Source organism: Neomonachus schauinslandi, chromosome 4 (genome assembly GCF_002201575.2).
Source record: "Neomonachus schauinslandi chromosome 4, ASM220157v2, whole genome shotgun sequence".
Lineage (NCBI taxonomy): Eukaryota > Metazoa > Chordata > Mammalia > Carnivora > Phocidae > Neomonachus > Neomonachus schauinslandi.
The window spans coordinates 79,983,456-80,004,212 of record NC_058406.1 but is presented as its reverse complement, the minus strand read 5'-3'; the positions used below and the strand labels follow the sequence as shown (position 1 = coordinate 80,004,212).

General features: G+C 33.8%; 1 protein-coding gene across 1 annotated transcript in view; it reads right to left on the bottom strand.

Moving 5' to 3' along the window:
- PTBP2 (polypyrimidine tract binding protein 2) overlaps positions 1-20,757 on the bottom strand; it is a 95,092-nt gene that overhangs the window by 10,590 nt on the left and 63,745 nt on the right. The window contains exon 8 of the mRNA XM_021689948.2: positions 17,585-17,780. Within this exon, the coding sequence (XP_021545623.2) occupies positions 17,585-17,780 (196 nt within the window). The remainder of the gene's footprint in view (positions 1-17,584; positions 17,781-20,757) is intronic.

Here is a 20,757-nt window from a genome sequence, read left to right as displayed (position 1 = left end):
AGTATGCTAAAAAATTAAATATATAACATTCCATTTCCTATGGAAAAGCAAACAAAGCATAAAGAATATGATATTTCTAAGTCAGAAACTTGAAAAATTCACTTCCATGGTTTATAGCAAGAAGGCACATCTAAAATAAATATCTTCAACAATAACTCAACACATTGTTATACAAGTGCTTCTTCATAAACTCATACTTGAAATCAGACAATTACAGTTTATGAAACAAATATAGTAAGTTCTTCAGTTCTTGGAGACATATCACCTGGAACACATCATTATTTAATTATAATTAATTCATTCAAATGACCTAAAGAAAATCTTACCAAAGTTTATTTGCCTTAATTTCACACTCAAGTAGTCATAATGAACACAACAAATTTCTCAAAGACATTTCCCCAGTAGAAAGACTGAGAAAATGTCACTGTTAACACGCAAGCTTTCTCTTTCAGTCTTTTCCTACCTTTCGCCTACCAGTTTTAACATTTCCTTATTTCAATTGTTCTCTTTTCCAGTCTTACTATTGTTCTATCATCTTTAAGATATGCCAGTCATTTATTCTAGAGAGAACTTTGTCTCACCATCTTATTCAAGAATAAACTCAAAATCCTTCCCTCCCTTCAATTCTTCCATTCTAGTTTATATCTCAATAAATACTAGTTCACTAATTAATTATATTTTTCTCCTTCCCATGAAAAAGGAAACATCCAACCTACATGAAGTTAATTCATGACATACCTGGATAGAAATGGCCCTTAGTACTGTTGTCCCGTTAAGTTCATATTCTATTTCTTCTTTTCTCTTTCCACCGGCCTTCTTGTGTATGTCATAAGGATGTGATGTTGCCTTTGGTCTCAGATCTCTTAGTATTTTAGCCAAGTTTTTTTTTTTTAATCTTTTTACTTTATAGAAACTGATTTCATTGACAGTCTGAAGGGTTAAGAGTCACAATTCTTAATATCTGCAGTATGACTTACAAATTTTTTTTTTTTTTTAAGATTTTATTTTTTTGAGAGAGAGAGACAGGGAGAGAGGGAACACAAGCAAGGGGGAGTGGGAGTGGGAGAGGGAGAAGCAGGCTTCCTGCCCAGCAGGGAGCCCTACGTGGGGGCTCAATCCCAGGACCCTGGGATTATGACCTGAGCCGAAGGCAGATGCTTAACGACTGAGCCACCCAGGCGCCCCTCCCTCCAATTTCTTTTTCTCTCTTCTCTCTGAGCAGTTCAATAGTGGAATAATATTTTTTTTCAATCTTTTTGTGGATGAGCTTTAGTGCTTTTGGCCCACTTTTCCAGATTCCCCCTTCTTCTTACTTCTCCATTTTCTTTTTTATATTTTAACTCTTTGTTATGGACAATATCCAACATTAAAAAAAAAAGAGACTAGAATAACAAACCCCACACACCCATCACACTGGTTTAAAAAGTATTAACTCATGGCACTCATGGCCAATCTTGTTCCATCCGCTCATCCATTTTATGTATTACTTATTTTTCATCCTTTTTTATTTTAAAAGTAAAACCCAGAAACAAGTATCTAATTTTAAAATAAAAACTTCTCATGTCTTTAGTAGTCTTTGATGCCTTTTTGGATCCACTAGTGTGGTGGACCTTTGCAACCAACTATTCTACAGCATCTCAAACTTCCCCATATTAAATACTGTAGCTCTCATTATACTTTATAGGTTGTTTCCATTAAATATTCAATGGATAGCTTAATTTGCTGCCAATGAAAATGACCTCTCCCCCTCCTCCTTTAATTATCATTCCTTGAAAATATTTTTCAGATAGTTGTGGCTCAGTGTACATAGCATTCAACTAAAGTTGATAACACAATTATTCAATAATTGGTGGCAGAAACTCCAGATGTAGGCATTACATTGTCAAATCATTCCCTTGTTTCCCTGCCTTTAATTTGCTACTCTTCAGTGGAAAAAGTAACTTAAAATTCTGTTAAGTTTCTTGGTCTTAATGGGTTCCAGTCGGTGGCCCAAAACAAACACCAACAACAATACATGGCATGCAGAAGAAAAAAGTTCAGTAACAATCCTCAAATTCCTTCAAAAGATTTTTTTTTAATCCACGAAAGAAAGACATTTGAGCAGCTTTTGTCCACAATAAAAAATTAAATCAGTTTAATTTCTGGTTTCACTTCCAATTCTACTAGACAAACAATTTTCAGGGCCCACTAAACCAAAATAATTTAACTGTACAACTAATTATAATTAGATACCAAAATTAATCTAAACAATTTCTTAAATCCCTGGCATTTCCCTGTCCATCTCTTGACTCTTACCGCCATCTTCTGTTTATTAAAATACTCCTATTTGATAGAATTGTCTTGAACTTTGTATCCCCACACTGAAAAAGTTCTCAATCTTTTTGGTCTCAGAACCCCTTTACAGTAAACTCAGAAATTACTGAGGACCACAAAGACCTTTTGTTTATTTGGATTATATCAACTGATATTCAACATATCAGAAATAAAAACCAAGAACTGTTTTAAAAAGAACAAGAACACATGATCCCATATTCTATTAGCCTTCAGAGTCATGTATGCTAGGTGAGAGTAAGAGTCAAAAGACAATATTTTAGTATTGTCATGAATATAGTTTTGACTTTGTTAGAGTCCAAGAGATCTCTAGGTATTTTGTGAACCACTGCCATTATACTTGGTATGATATTTTGTACATATGAGGTTAAGAAATACTAAGGAATTAAAAAAATACATTTACTCATTTCAAAGAAAATGCTATAAGAGAGTATGGGTATATTAAATAAAAAGAAAGAAAAAAGAATGTTAGACATGCAGATAGATTACACACTACTGACACTTCCAGAATTAAGTTCTAAGTCATCTATTACTCATCTTTCCCTGTTGACATTTTAAGGAAAATTATTAATTCATGAAATATAAAATACCAATCTACCTAAATTTGATATATCAATCTAAACACGACAGTCTAAGCTTAATACTTCATTTTTGCAGAAAAGCTTCTTCTGAAATACATCTCTACAATGTCAATATACAATTCAACAATCTCATGAAAACTTCACCAAAATATTCAAAGGTGATAGAAAATTTGTTCTAAGAAACTTTAAATATTCAAGACAACTGTTTTTGAAATACATTTCTTGTTGAAATCTGGGTTTTACAATGAAGGTAGGTAACTTGGTGGCACAAAATTATTTAAAACATCAAGACTTATGGAAAAATGATCACTGAGAATTAAAAGAAAACTGAAATTAATTTAAAATAGTAAGGGGAAAATTAAAAGTCCAGGCTGGAGTCTTAGTGCGACAGATCTGCAAGATTTTTTTTTTTTAATGCCAGGAAATGTCACCTTTTATTAACAACACTGCACTTTAAGTAACAATAAGACTGCAAATTTTCTAGTGAGAAAATGGGCTCAAAGGAGATGCAATTTACCTCCTTCTAGTATGGAGGTAATGGGAAGCTTAGCAAAAAGTGGAATGTAAGCTGTGAGATCCCCATTGTTGCTACTACTATCCAAAAGCTACTTCATGTCTCCCCACTTTTCCATTTATTATCACTTATCCATTTATAATCTGGGTCACTGTGCTAGTGTGTCAGGTTATTGATATATTCTTTTTAAATTTTATTATGTTAATCCCCATACATCATTAGTTTTTGATGTAGTGTTCCATGAGTCATTGTTTGCGTGTAACACCCAGTGCTCCATTCAATACGTGCCCTCCTTAAATACCCATCACCAGGCTAACCCATCCCCCCACCCTCCTCCCTCTAGAACCCTCAGTTTGTTTCTCAAGAGTCCATAGTCTCTCATGGTTTGTCTCCCCCTCCGATTTCCCCCCCTTCATTCTACCAAGTCATTTTTCTTCATTTTAGGAAGCCCAGAGTATGGTGTAAAAGTACTTTAAGAGATTAGGGCAGTCACTGTCCTTGATGCCACTAGCATGTACTTTTCTTCCACTATTTCCTCTCCGCCGCCCCCCCTCCCCAGACTGATAACTTAGAAAAGCTATTTAAGCCATCTTTACACAGTTCTAAATCCCTAGAATTAGTCTTGAGTTTTTACTGGACTTTTAAAGCCTCTAATGAAAGATTCTACAATTTCTCTCAATATGCTCTTCTCTGAAAAATTACTGTCAATTAGGAAAAAAAAATTTAGGTTTAACCTAAATGTCTTCTACAATAAAAACAACCTACAAAATATTTCATGATGCACTATTTATACCATAGTAATAAATTCTGAAAAATTCTGTATTGTATTTTTCATATTAACTCCTAGCTGTAAGTCAATAAATTTACCATCTTCCCTTTGTAAAAATAGTATAAAACATGTTACATACATTGGCTCCAGCAAATTATTTTTAGCTGTAATTTTAATGATTTACATCTTTAGCTAAGGCAGTAGGTATGCTGGAAAAAAAGATTATTAATGCATGTTGATGATGAGAGATCAAAAATACCTGTTCTACTTCCAGGACTGTTATAACAAAATAATGTTGAAGAGCTTCATAAACTGCCATACAAAGGTATCACAGGGATACTTTCCATGTGAAATGATCTTCATCAGGTGGGCCACCCAGACATTTTGAGTGACTCGGCAATTTTATAAACTGCTCATGTTAGTTCTGTCACCTTATTATTACTAACCCTTACTCCACTGAAATGGATGAACACACAGCCATGTATAGGATACAAAGTCCAGTGGGATGAAGGGATATAACTTACTTATCTGTCCCTCTTCCCTTAAGGTCACATAGACATCCTTAATCTTGTTCAGAAGAATGAAAACTTTTTGTTAACTTACTTTAAATCATTTACAAATTTATCTATGATTTTTAGTAAGATTTATGTTTTAGATTTACAGAAAAACTGAAGATTTTACGGAGTTCCTATATAACCTGGGTACTTCCTTCTCCCTTTATTAACATCTTACGTTAGTATAGGATAGTTGCTGCAATTAATCAGCCAATATTGATATATTATTATTAACTAAAGTCCATACTTTGCCAGACTTCCTTGGTGTGCATCTAATATCCTTTATTGTTCCAGGATCCCATATTACATTTAGTCATGTCTCCTTAAGCTCTTGTTGACTATGACAATTTTATCCATGATTTTTAAAGATACAGAATTTGTTTTATCCCTTCATTTCCCAATCTAAAACTTCTTTACTCTGGCTCAAGACATCTGGTAGTTGTCTCTCATACTACTAAAGAGAGGATAGGGGGTGGGACTTTGAGGCCCTTTCTAATTCATCAAGTATAATAGGGTCTTGGGTGGGGAGGGCAGTTTTTTACGTTTTATTTCCTGATTTGAAACTGAAACTTTCACTTTTGACAAGAATGACAAACGGTATTCTTTCCTGAAACAATCCATTCCTCCTCTTCTACCACCTTCCTTTCAATTCCTTATTTTGCCTGCTGGAATCCATCCTCTTTTCTACCCTTAACAACTACATTTTTCTTCAATGTGTTCCTTAGAGAAACTTTTCAATTAAAAGCTTGCTTTATCCTAATGAAACTTTTCTTAGAACCCTCTCAAAGTCATTTTTATCTCCCTAAACCTTCCCCAAAGGAAGGAAAAAGGATGCATTATTCATCATTTCCACCCTACCACCCAATGTTGCTTTCATACTGCAGTTCTACCACCATCAATTAAGACAGATTCTGCATCCAATCATTTCTCATCAAAACAACCATCAGGTCACTGGAATATTTTCTCTCATCACAGAAAGACTTTAGCACCTGGCTTTATTTCCTCCTTCTCTCCCAGCCCATCATCATCTTATGATACAGCAAATACCCTTGGTTCACAATTTTTTTAAAACTTCTTTGACAATTTTTACTACATCAATCCATTTTAGCAACTTCTCTTGCTACATCTTTGATTTTTCTCTTTTTCCAATATTTAAAATCCCCTTTCCTGACTTCATTCTTCCATCTTTCTCAATTCTCCTACTCCATACAATTACTGAACCCACTTTTGGCCTCTATGTTGAGTAGTTCCCTATTTTTCCTTGGCTTAACTTTACAATGTAGCCTAAGTGTTTTTTTTTGATGTTCTTCAATGCCACACATGGATAAATCCAATCTTGTATTTTGGCTAAGCTTTCATGTGGGTAAGTATTAGAGTGAAAACATTCCAATTTTAGTATATGTGCTGCTGTAGTGAGCACTACAGTGAAAACACACATACATACCCCAAAACTGATTCCATAAACATTTTGGTATTTAACATTAGCTGATATCCAAGTCTATCTGCAAGGGTTCCCTACAAACCCATCAGACTTAAGCCCCACATCCTACTCTCAATCTTGGTATGTTCAGAAAGTCTAAGAATGAGATCAGAATTTCCTCAAATTTTTCAACCAACTTCAAAAGTACTCCCTTTTTTCATCTGTTTCCCCCTTTTCCCTTTCTTCATAAAAACACAGAATGGTGAGAAGAAAGAATATGGACTACATAGCTGATGACTTCAGTTCTGGCCCCAGCTCTGCCCCTACATTCCACCCCCTCCCCATATTTCTATGTGAGCTTGATAATAATCCCTTCTAGTTCTCACAATGATCCTAAGCAAGTACTTTTTAATTTTTTTAGGCTCCAGCATTTTCACTATACTCTAGATCCAATCCTCTACAATCAATTCTAGGACTTAAGCTAGCCTTAAAAACAAATACTAGGGGTGTGTGGGTGGCACAGTTGGTTAAGCGTCCAACTCTTGGTCTCTGAGGCTCAGGTCGTGATCTCAGAGTTTTGAGATCAAGCCATGTGTCAGGCTCCACACTCAACAAGGAGTCTGCTTGAGATTCTCTCTCCTTCTTCTTCTCCCCCTCCGACTCATGCCAAAATAAATAAATCTTCAAAAAAGCCCACAAAAAATACTAGTTAATACGAAATGAGCATTCATTATATGCCAAGCACTATACAAACTGCGCTTACTAACACATTTAATCCTCACAATAGCCTTGTAACACTGTCATTACATCCATTACAAATGTGGAGGCCAAGACAGTGAAGCTAACACAGATTTTGAACTCAGGACATCTGGATTTGGAGCCCATTCGATTATGCATAGTTCCTCAATGCAAACATTTTTCCTCCAGCCCTGTTTTACTCAATTACCATTCCATTTCTCTTTCTTTTTATAGCACACTTCTTCAAAGAGTAATAAATGCTTTCTTATCATATTTATATCCTTAATCCATTATAATTTGATTTATACCCACTCTCATGAATAACCTTATGGGAACTACTGAACTGAATAGGAACTTCTAATTTTAATCCTATTTATCTAATTCCTCAATTTCTTGCTTAATTTTTCCCACAATATAAATGTGCACTGCTTAAGTTTCAACTTTAATTTCAAGTCATTAATCCTCTTGCCCTCTTATACCTGAAGAATCGTAAGCCAAGCTTTTAAAATATCACACATCTGTTCTCCAAATTCACAAGCTCATGGAACTATTGTCCAAGTGGTAGGCAGAATTTCCTACTGTCTAGCGGACTTCTCCCCAAGTTTAATTACTCATAAGTACTCATATCAATAAGATGCCAAGTACTATTACTTTTTTTAAATTTTTTATTATGTTATGTTACTCACCATACATACATCATTAGTTTTTGATGTAGTGTTCCATGAAGTAACTATTACTTTTGTTTAATTTTTTCCATATTTGTTTCTCTTCATTCTCATTTCATGTCCCCGGTTTAGATTCACAACTACATCTTATTTAGACATTAATAGTCTCCAGTCTCCAATATGGCTTGTTAATAACTGAATGCTTGTCACTCCCTAAACATGATATATACTTTATCACATCTGCTCATGCTGTTTTTTATTCTTATTCATATCCAAATCAAATGGCCTTTAGCCCATAAAACCCTCCCAATTTCTCCTTCAGATAATGAGTCTCATTAGACATTTCATTATGTTCTAATATGACACCAACTCTATTACAGATTTCATTTTGCCTCACATTAGAGCTACTCAGATGTTTGCTGCCTCCACCAGACTGTAAACCAGATTACACAACAGAAACCTTCTAAATCCCTCAAGTGCCTAGCACAGTGCTAAAACGAACGCGGAATAATTCAATGAATGAATTAACGAGGATGCCACTGAGGTGAGGCAGAATCCGTTCAGAGGTATGAAATGCTCATGGCAATTACTTAACAAGGCTTTCAGAAATATCTAGAAAATGGGGCACAGAGGAAAGGTAGACTCAGAGAGTAACACCGTTAAATTGAAATCAAGATCAATAGGAAAAAAAAAAGTATAGAAGCTAAAAGGGAAGCAAAATAATGAAGTTAGAAAGAACTCAGGGGGAAAAAGATCAAGAGAAGAATTGAAATGAGATTTCCTATATGTTACCTATTGTTTTCTTGGTGTATCTTTAGAGGAACTAGTGAAAATTTTCTACCTAATTTTCACCTGCTTTAGATAGAGGCACATTTTATACTGTGGTCATGAACACAGTTATTATTCTATCAATTACAGAAGCAGCAGTAACATACTTTAGAAAGGCTTTTCTTTGTTTCAGCCATACTATATAACTGTCAATTCTTAAAAACCAACACTTTTTCAAATTAGAATCTACAGTCTGATTTAATTTAAACCTACCTTTTATATCCAAAGGCTAGCGTTGGTTACTACTGAATTCAGGCTGTTTAGCCTGAAAAATATGAACAGTAACACTAGAATAAATTCAAATATCTGACAGACTGTCTTGAAAATGAAAGTAAATAAAATTTCTTAAAACTATACCTGAGAACAATATAATGGGTGAATCTAACAGATATTTCAAGCAAAGGCTATGTGATCATCCATTAAGAACTTTATATGAAGATTTTACCCTACATAGTTAAAAGGCAGTCTATGAATAACATTTTAGCCCTACAGGAATAAGCTTATCCTATTTGAGAATGCTGGGGAATAAGTAAATATGCACCGACATGGTAACCTTATTTCTTCTAATGTTCATATCACACCTGTGGCCCATTATACTTCCAAAGTATGCAACTACCACCAACACATTTCCCTTACCGAGAAAACAAAAATAATTCAACACACATTCATCCAAATATTATTTAAAAAGGACTCAAAGAGTTAAACTCTCTAAAGGTTATTGCTTCAAGTTAATTTATGATTTAGAAGTTAAAATTTTATCCACTGACAGGTATTGTAAATGAACAATTCTATCTCAGCTCATTACTTTTCTAAAATAATATTTTAAAGAATGAGAAATTAATATTTTAAAAATTCAGCCATAGCAAAATGGAGGATAGTTCAATAATCCAAAGAACTCATTTTCTAAGAATGCACACGTAGAGAAGTTTCAACTTAACTTCTATAGTTTCTTACTTCTTACATGTTAAAACAGAAATGAAATGAGAAAGCCAAAGTTATAGGACAGTGAGTTAGTACAGGTATTTTCATGTGACTTCTGACCAAAAATATGATACACTGAACATGATAAAATACTGCTTTTCTAATTACATGGCTTTTAAAAAAATTTTTAATGTTAAGGCATTCAGTGATACACTCTAAAAATCTATGTAGTTTAATATTTCTAGGAAATACTTCTAGAATGTTTGTGTATTTGTAATTGTTTTAGTTTTTGTTGGACGATGACTTGCAAATGTATCTGTAGTAGATGAATTATTCAGTCTGATTTTATGAACATAATTTTCTCTGCTATAATGCAATCTTCTAATGGGATATTATAGATTAGGGCTTTGTTAAAATTAAGATTTTAGTTTTTAAGTTTTAATGTACATTTTGTGAAAACGTAAAAATATAAACTCAGTTTACTATATTTTGGTTTGCGTGTTATATATACATCTCTATTTTGGATTCAATTTTGAAGGGACATATGAACAATACTTTTGATTTTTCAATCATGTAATAATCAGGTTAAACACTGAATGGACTTGGCAACAAAAAAACAATCTGTCTTGGCAACAAAAAACACCTTAGTATATGGGGGAAAAAAGAATTAGTATATGGGGGAAAATTAAAATTATAGGACTTACATATTTACTACATGTATGACATTGTTCTATTATTAACTCTATAGAGGAAAAGAAGACAGGCTAAAAGGCCCAGCTATCTATAGTATATTTTATTCAATTGTTTGTTAGAAGCATGAACTTTGGAGCCAGACTGCCAGAATGCCTATCTCAGCCACTCACTAATTATGGGAATATGAGCAAACTGCTAATCTTTTTGTGTCCCAGTTTCTAAATCTATGAAGTGAGGAACAGTAAGAATAACTTCATTTAGGGATAATGTGAGGATAACTCACAAGGGCTAAGAATGATGTGGGCATTTAATACATATTCAAGAAATGGCTAGTGATTAGTATCCATATGCATCAGACAACCTTTTGGTTCCAGGCACTGAGACAATTTCATTCTAAGCCATAGTATTTCATGTGTTTTTGCTACACAATATATGAAGAACTGTAGCAATTAAGGTGGCACCCAAGTAACTCCTTTTAAACTAGTAATTTTCGGGCGCCTGGGTGGCTCAGTTGGTTAAGCAACTGCCTTCGGCTCAGGTCATGATCCTGGAGTCCCAGGATCGAGTCCCGCATCGGGCTCCCTGCTCAGCAGGGAGTCTGCTTCTCCCTCTCCCACTCCCCCCTCTTGTGCTCTGTCTCTAAAAGAAATAAATAAAATCTTTAAAAAAAAAAAAAAAAAACTAGTAATTTTCTAAGTATTTATTCCTATCACAGGAATTACCCCCAAAAGATCTAGGCATTTTGATAGTAGAGCCAAATTTTTATAGGGAAAACAAATAGTGGTAGGAAAAAAAACAGCTAATCCCTTCTATCTATACCAATCATCTAAAAGACCCCACCTTTTAGAAACTGGTATAAAGTATCCTTAAGACTCATTTTGACCAGCATTTCTTTTTAGAAAAGTCTACTTAATGGCCTACATATCACAGTAATTAACTGAAAGTAGCCTTATAAATTCATGAAAATACCAGGTGGTAATTTTGTTCTTCCTAAGCTCTGTGGCTATTGAATGGTTTAGCAGAAAAACAAATAAGAATTTCCAAATAGCATTCACCTTGGAGGATACTAAAACACCCTAATTTATTAAATAATATCTAAAAGACAACAATGAATGAATATCTTATTTTCTTTTTAAAGTTTTTTTTTTTTTTTTAAAGATTTTATTTATTTATTTGAGAGAGAGAGAATGAGAGACAGAGAGCACGAGAGGGAAGAGGGTCAGGGGGAGAGGCAGACCCCCCGCTGAGCAGGGAGCCCGCTGAGCAGGGAGCCCGATGTGGGACTCGATCCCAGGACTCCAGGATCATGACCTGAGCCGAAGGCAGTTGCTTAACCTGAGCCACCCAGGCGCCCCTGAATATCTTATTTTCTAAAAACACACATGGGAAAACATAGGCATTATTTAAATATAAGAAAACATATGAATACTGCTCTATTAGCTCACTGCTACATACTAATTAATTTCCAATTAGTCTAGCTTTGCAGTTTCCCCCTCATCACTCTACTGAAATAGCATATCTAAGATACCAATATTTCACGAAAGATGTTTGTTTTTATTGCACATCCTATAGAATCATATTTAAAAACTATAAACAGACTACACATACACATGGATACAAGGAAAACATCACCTAAGGGATTTTAATCCTTTGAGAAAACAATTCACACTTGTATCTGTAGATCATTTTTTTTTCTCTCACAATTAACTACGAGAGAAGTGATTTATATTCTAGTGGTATTTAGCAAGGAAATACTAATGCTTCCTGGTTCTTTATTTTAGGAGGATGAATTCCTTCTTGAAACAGATCTAAATTTTAATTAACTCTGTTTAGTCCCTTATCCACTACCCATTCCCTTTTTTGAACCACTGGCTAAGACCAAAATAAAAAATATTACATTAATAAACAAAAAATAGCTCACTTCTGGACTGAAGTCACTATATCAAATCACTCTGGGGCTATCAGAACCTGGAGGCAACCTACAGTTTCTAGAGTTTAAAGCAGTACTGGGAAGAAGCTAGGCTGTACCCATTCATACACTGGTTTAAAAATTAGTGAAAAAACAAAAGCTGGGCATCAATTTCTTCCACCAAAAACCAACAAATAAATGCAAGAATTTAACTGTCCTGTACAAACCGTATTACAAGATAAACAGTCCTAGTTGATGAAGGAAAACTCTATAAAGATTTTCAACTAATTAATAGAGAAATATGTGAATTAGGGGAGAAAGGCAACATTCGCAACCCCCAAATGAAATAAATTAAGGACCAATCATTGGTGGATACTACTCAAACCATTAGAAAAATATAATGGAAGGATCAGAATGTCACCACCTGAACCTCAATCTATCTTAAAGCATCACTAAACGTGGGATAACCAGATGTTTTATGCTTCCAACTTAGATACAGTATCAAACACAAGAACCTATAAAGTATTCTTGCTTGAAAAATATAAATAAATACCACAACCTAAATCTAATCAAGCTTTTGGAGCTAACTTTTGGTTTACATAAAAAATGCAATGGATGGAGGAACAAGTTAAGATGACACTACAAAGAAACAGCCACACCAATCAAGACTGTAGGACTTTTTCTCAAAATAACTAGGTTTCTTCATTAAGTCAGAGGAACTGAGGGTGGAGATGAAGGGAGAGGACTATCACAGATTAATAGTGTCTTAGGAGAAATAACAACCAAATGTATGGCCCTTGAGAGGATCCTATTCTGAACAAATCAACTCTTAAAATACATTTTTTGAGACAACTGGGGAAATTTGAAGATGGATTGGGTATTCAATGACATTAAGAAATCACTGTCAAACTTGATGGGTATGATAATCATATTATCGTTTGGTAAGAAAATGTCATTATTTTAAAGATATTATGATAATGTTTGAGATGACATGACATGATGTCAAGGATTTGCTTCAAAATACAATAGAAAAAATGAACAGATAAAACAAGTGTAGAAACTACTAAATCAAGATTTTACGAATGTGGGATTCACTACATTGCAATATGATGACTGAACTCTTTGACAGTAAAAAGTTTTTTAAAATTACCATGTGAATAAGCCATTCAAAAGTAACAAAACAAGATTCAGAAATCACTTAAAAATAACTTTAAAAGAGGGCGCCTGGGTGGCTCAGTCGGTTAAGCGGCTGCCTTTGGCTCAGGTCGTGATCCTGGAGTTCCAGGATCGAGCCCCGCATGAGGCTCCCTGCTCAGCGGGGAGCCTGCTTCTCCCTCTCCCTCTGCCTGCCTCTCTGCCTACTTGTTCTGTCAAATAAATAAATAAAATCTTAAAAAAAAAAAATTAAAAGAATATTTTAAAGCTTGTTAATTTTACATATTACAAACACAGAAAAAAACAAATTCAATTTAACAGCTAAACAATATTCTACCAGAACAATTATACCAAGATATATTTATTTGGCATGAATAAACAAAGTATAAAATACTGTTTCATAGCTATAAAGAAGTTCTTTGAGAATGCCCTTAACTTTGCTAAAAAGCTAAAATTTAGCATCTAAAAATTACAAACTTTTCTCTATAGCAGTAATTATCAATTCCCTAATTACACAGTAAAACCATCTTGAGATCTTAAAAAACTACAAACTCCTAGGACTCACTATTCATGATTCTCAGTCTAGGGTAGGGCCTGGTGATTTCAATGTGCAGAAAAACTTTAGACACTGTTCTTTGGAACTACAGATCTACCTTTATGAACAAAGGTTTGTTATAGCTGTTCTCCATTATCAATTATTTTAAGGTCAACAGATTTCTCATAAAAAATTTGTTTTGCCTTTCTGTTAAGGCCATATGATGAGATGGCTGACTGCTACTTTATTCAACTCAAAATGCATAGAAAGCTCTAACATAAGTATTCTTTGTACAAATTATCTTCCCTAATTCTTAAAAGGTAGACAAGATCATGAAAAATTACTCCTAGCAATTTTTCTAAAAGTGATCCACCCCTTAATAAATTAACTACACTTCTTAAACATGATAAAATGATCATAGTAACGATGTCTCAATTTATAAATCTCAAGGATTTTTATCACTTTGTTCTATGAAGTAGAATATGTGAGTAACTAATAGTCTGCCAGGTTTGTGATTATGTATTTAGATGTAAGAGTTCTAATTACAAAGCCCTCAGTTTTCCTTCTTGAAAAAATTAATTTTCTGAGACACTATAATCCCTAGTTACTAAAAGAAAAAGAAGAGAAGCCAGGTATAAAAGCTAGTCTTAAAAAATTATTGTGTAAAATAAACCAATTAAAATATATTATATTGAATCCAAATTCAGTCAAGCTCTTAGATATAAAAATTATACAAGGTAAAGTGAATCCCCCTAAATATTAGCAGAAAAGAAGGATTACCCAGTTATTTGTGTTCTTACAGAATCTTTGAAATAAAGGGAGATCTATTATTTCATTTTGAATAAGTACTGTTTGAGGAAGACTCAGCAGGAAATGGATCCCATTGATACTAGTTTGTTGTATGTTGAAGTCACTTGACTTACTAAATTTCACTAGAGGCAAATAAACATAGGAAAGATTTAGTTTCCATTCCAGAAGAAGTGACCTCACTAAAGTAATACTGAATGTTACTATAAAGGGTGTTTGAAAACTACTTTAAAAGGCAAAACACAAGTGGTTCCTTATAAAGATCACAATATCCACAAATGTGGGGGGGGGGGGAGTTAACTTCACATCCCATAGATGGATACTTTTGGATTGAGATAAATTATTTAGAAATAATTTTTCTGTAAACTGGCTAGTCTAAAATATTGTGAATCAAGTTGAAGACTCAGCTCTTATGAAGTATGAATACCCTTAATACACATTTTACATGTATTGTACATCCCAGTAGAAAGAACTTAGACAACTAATACAGAGACTTGTAAATGTCTAATAAGCATTTAAAAATTATAAGCTAGCTCATAAAAGAGTAAAAATTAAAATAATAGTTTGACACATTCATATTCCTATCAAATTAATATCCTAACAAATCCAAAATATAATACTCAATGCTGGTAGACAAAAAAGTGGAATAGCCAGCCTCATATACCATTCAAATTAATATCATCTTTCTAGAAAGAAATTTGCAGTAAGAATCAGGAGTCTCTAACATTTTCTTTGACCCAATAAATCTAGCTCTAGGAATCTAGTCTCAGGAAATAATCTGAAAGACAAAAAAATTATCTACAGGGTGTTTGTCACAATGCCATATATATGTTAATAAAAAGTATGGAAGTAGATTAAATGTCCAATAAAGGTACTTTCAAAAGTACTACAAATCCCCTAGCATGCTAGACAGCTATTAAAATTTTCTAAAAATTTTTACCAAAATAACAATTACAATAAAACATAACACAGAACTGCACAGTGTGATTTTAATTTTGTATAAAATTACATATTTACATAGAAAAGAAAAAATGGTTACCTCCTGTAAATTATCAAAACTACCAGAGTCCATACCATTATTTGATTTTTGAAACTTTTAACTCATCTAACATTCAAAAAATATCTGGGGATACTTAATATAAAAACCCAGTTATAACAAGATGCAAAACCATTAAAACAGGTAAATGATGAAGTCATTTAGTAAAAACAGGTGAATTTACATTATCTTCATCTTTCTTATCAGAGTGCAGAAATAAAGGTATATTGAAATATTCAAAATAGAGCTAGAAGATGAAGACAAATTTATTAAGTAGTGAACTTTATTCATATGCTTTTAATGCAAAAAATGCAGAACACCGGAAACATGAATAATAAATGTATAGAGTAGGATACAATTATGCCAGGGCTTCATAACCTTTTATGAGAAAGACATTTCATTACTACTTAAAAGAAATTTCACCAGGGCCATGAGGTTACAAGGAAAACAGAGATGAATTCCCTAGAAGAATCCAGGTGACTTCTAACCAGGACTCCACCCAGAATCCAAACACACAAAGACATGTCTAACTATCCCCAAATGGGCAAAACGCACAAACTCCTTCAAGTCCAAGGAAGGGATTGTTATGGTCCCGTGCTTGATGCTAGCTAGAATTTCTTGATATTTTACACTAAGCTATTTAATGACCTGGATGTGAATTTTTAAACTTCTCAGAAACTGTATGTAAAATCTTCAATTTATCTACTTTGTGTTAAGGATTAAATAATGTATCTAATCCAGTACATCTACTGTGCCTAGTAGAATGCCTAGGACCTGGGAGTTATTCAATCAACGCTGTTTTTCTCTTCTATAAAATAAAATAATTTCTATCAGTAAATAATTTAAGAATCTATAGTGATAATTATAAGCAAAGATCATGTATCACTCACTGTCCCATTCTTGACTTTACCTTTAAAAATGGTACACTATGAAATAGTCAACAAGCCAAGTTGAGGGAATAAAGGCTTAAACTAAGCCCACAGGGTGGTAAGAGATTCTTTCAGAAAAGAATGTTATTAACCTAAAGAATCTGTTAAAATTATGGTAAACAATTATGGTTTGTTTGTGCTAGATGTATTAGAAAATCAGAATAAAGGGTCAATATTGTCTGGAGTTACCAGGATTAATTTCAAGTATCAATTGCTTCTCTTGTGCATAAGGTGTCTCTGTTCATGGATATATCACTTATATTACTACATATTTATAATGAATAGCACAAGTGTTACATATCTACAGTAAATATGTATCTACTTGCAAGAATTACTTCATTATAATATACTTTTACTGAGAGACATAAACTGAACTATAAGAGCTAGTTTATAACTCATCAATCTTCAGTTCCAAATGGACAGAAACTTTCACTTAAAGATAAAATACACACATATATGAAACCAAGAATTTCCCAAGCACAGCAAATAAAACTATAAAATTTCATCTTAAGTTATAAATCACTTCACTCATTTCATTTGCAAAATAACACTTTCCCTTATTTTTTCTTTATCTTGACTCCATCAACTAATAGTTGCAAATTTTTGCATTGTTTTTCTTGTCTGTGTGAGGTGAGTCAAATCCATTGTAGAATGAGGTGAAATATAAATGATTAAGACAAAATGTGAATACCAAAATAAATCTTATAGAAAATTCTTCCTAGTTTAAATTGTTTTTTAAGAGACAGGCTATAACATGTGTTGAAAAAAATCCATATGACTACTTCCATTACATGTTTTGCCTGTTCGCTTTTCACCGTTTCTATGCAGTGCTAAATTATAACAATTAGAATATGCACAAGGACTCTAAAACTGGCTTAGACCTAGACAGTGTGACATCAAATTTAACGTGAAATTAAGAACTCAACAGTATTTCTTCATTAGAGCTTTTCTTCTTTTATTTTGAGAGAGAAAATGAGGACGGTGAAAGGAATATAGCTGAAAGAATTTTCCTAACACTTTAGGTTTTTTTCTACCAACAGCATTCAAATGCCTCTTATCCAAAAAAATAAAATAAAATAAAGCCTAACACAATTTCTTAAATTCCAAAATGGGGGATTCATTATACTTACTGGAGTTTAACAGGCACCTTCCCATTTGGCAAAATGGGAGAAAAGTGGTATAGACAATAAAAATCATACCTAAGAGGGATGTCTCCTTGGCAAATGCTGCAGCAATAGCTGGGTCCAATGCAGGCTGTCCATCCCCAGATGGAAGATCAGGTCGAGTATAATCCCTACTTTTATCATTGTTGTATTTTACATTCAAATTCACAAGTTTGGAAAAATCAATCCTTAGGGTACAGCAAGCATTATAAATATTCTGACCATCTAGGGCCTGTAAAAGTGAATAAAGTATATCAGCAGTCTTAAGGAATGAAAAGAACAGGACTTTGACAATAAAACCCAACAATGAAGACCTGCACATAAAAGACACCAGGGAAGGGATCAAATATCATACATCATTCTTTGTTATCCCAACTGTACATGTATTCATTTCCACAAATACTATCTTCTTTAAATAGAAAGTGCTACTTAAATCTAAAATACAACCAGTTAAACACATATGCTAATGCTTTTAATTCAAAAAAAAATCTGCAAATAATTCAATCTAAAAAAATAAACAAGGATTACAAATATAGTCAGTCCTGCCAAAGTCATACCATAATAGTCTGCATAATACTTTAATTTTATTATACATACACATTTTTTGCTGGATGGCAGTAGTACTTTGATGTCACATTTTATGAAGTGCCTCAAGCCAAATAAGTATCACTGTAATGCATAATAGCAATTCCCATGAACTGGGGCAAATACTATTATTTCCTTAACTTGAGGTGCCCAACCTGAATCAAAATAGACTGTTGAATTAGAAAATGCAACGTCATCCCAGGAAAGCTCGGGAATAGAAGAGTGCAAGCTCTAGAGTTGAAAGCCTACACTCAATTAGGTCATCTTGAAAAAGTTACTTAACCTCTCTGAATCTCAGGATCTTTCTTAATCTGGAAACAGAGATGATAATGGCTGCCAGGATCCTCACAAGGTTACCTTGAGGATTAAATAAAAGATCACATATGTGAAAGTACAATGTGAATTATAAAAGACATATGCTGCTGTTATGAATATTATGGGGTTTTTTTTTTTCCTGGTCCTACATAATCACCATTTCTCCTCCAGCTGGATATAAGCCTAGAAAAAACTAAAGAACAAGGGAATATATTGTTAATTTTTCATTAGAAGAATAAACATTTACTGTATAAAATAATGGTTTAGAAATAAAAAATGTTTAGCTCTATAAATCACTGTGAAAATGAAAAGACAGTTCTTCTGATAATACATCAATAGATTAAGCCTGATGTTTATATAGACCAAGATCCATTAGGCATGTAAATCTAGTATTATTTTGATAATAGACCAACACTTTTTTGCATGACCTTTTTAGAAATTGGACTGAAATATATATGAAACCTTAGGACAAATTCAAGAGATTGTTGGATTTTTCCCTCCAACCCTCACTAATACCTCCACTGTTAATCTTTTTCTGAGCTGTTATTTTCTTATAAAGCAAAATGCTAGGGGGCAAAATTTTCCAATTAACTGAAAATAACTGCCAAAAATTTTAACTAGTATATAAAAAGAATTTTGTTGGCTCTATCACTCAAACTGCGTTTACATAGCAGTGGTTCCCAGAGCTTTCAAAAACAAACAGAAACAGAGCACTGAGCTGCCACCCCCAAAGATTATGATTTCTTAATTCAGGATACCTAAGAGACCCTTTTTTTTTTTTTTTAAACAAGCAATCTATATGACAAGAACCTAGGTGGGCTCTGGACCATACTTTGAAGAACACTATAAATTCTCCTCAGCAAAACCTAAAGGTACACCTTGCCAGCTAACTGAATTCCCAGTGCTTAAGATACATTTTTCATCTCCCATTCATATGGAACAACTGTCACTAGAAGAGGAGAGGTAGGCTTGAGATTCGCTTTCTAAACTTGTATTTTTTGCCTATAACGTTATATAACCTCCACTGCTTAAACAAGCATAAAAATGTAGCAACTCTACTACAAAGTTTAGAACTAACTCATTCCATAATATACTGAGATATACAAGGATGACTGCAAAATGGGAAGAGATCTGTAACACAGCAGATGCTGGGAGAGTTGTGACATGGGATGAAAGTTCTAATACCTACAATGTGCCATACACTGCGCTAATGTTCTAGGAATTCAGCAGAAAACAAAGAACACAAGGTACCCACTCTTACATGACTTACAGTAAAACTGAAAATACAGACATCTAACAAATAATTATAAATTTGATGTGTGGTAGTGAGAACTAAGAAAAGGAGGGGATGTAATGTAGTTGGAAGTTTATGGAAGACCTCTCTGAGACTTGCAAACCTGAAAGAAAACAGGAAGAGTTGGACATAAAAAGACAAAGAGAAAGCAGTAGAAGCAAATGCAACATCAAGCTGTAAGCCTGAGAAATCAAAGAAAATACAGCATATGCAAGCTATTTTAAAAAGTCCAATATAGTAAAAGGCGAGACAAGCTGAGGACTGATTAAGAGTTTTGTAAGCCATGTTAAGGACTGAGGACTTTATACTAAGGACAAAAGTCAGTCACTGAAGGGCACTGAGAATGGAAGTTATAGGACTTTAAGTTGAGATCACTCTTAGTACTCTGTGGAAAAACAGGTGTAGGGGAAGAAGTCAAAGTGGTGACCTGAGTCAGAAGGCCACTGAAGATTTAAGAGATGATGGCTTAGATAGTGCTTTATTCAAGCTGTGATTCATGGACTAGCAGCCCAAACTCATCTGCATGAAAATAAGGAGTCTATGTCAGAATCTATCAATATCACACTAAACACATTATAGCTAGAAGTAAACTGACTTGTATTTTGGCAAAAGCTCCTGGTAACATCAGAGACCAGCACTTTGAGTAACACCTGGCTTAGCCTAGGGTGGTGGCAAGAGAGCTGGGAGACAAAAGGATAGATTTGACAGAAATTTAGGATGAGAATCAGTAAGATTTGGTGATAGGCTGAAAGTAAAAGGAATAAAAGCCATGTTTTCTGGCTTGTTACTGATGTCAAATTTGGTACCCTGAGCTTTACTACCACAGTAAACACCACAGGTGAGGCGGGGTTTTTTTTTGCGGGGGGAGGAGAGGGTAAGTTACAGGAGTTGAATTGAACACACTAAGTCTGAAGGTGCCTGATGGTCCACTAAGTTCCTGGTCTGGATTTCTTAGAAAAGATCTGATGCTAGAGAGTCAGGTGGGCATGTCAGAGTCACAAAGGTATAATACAGA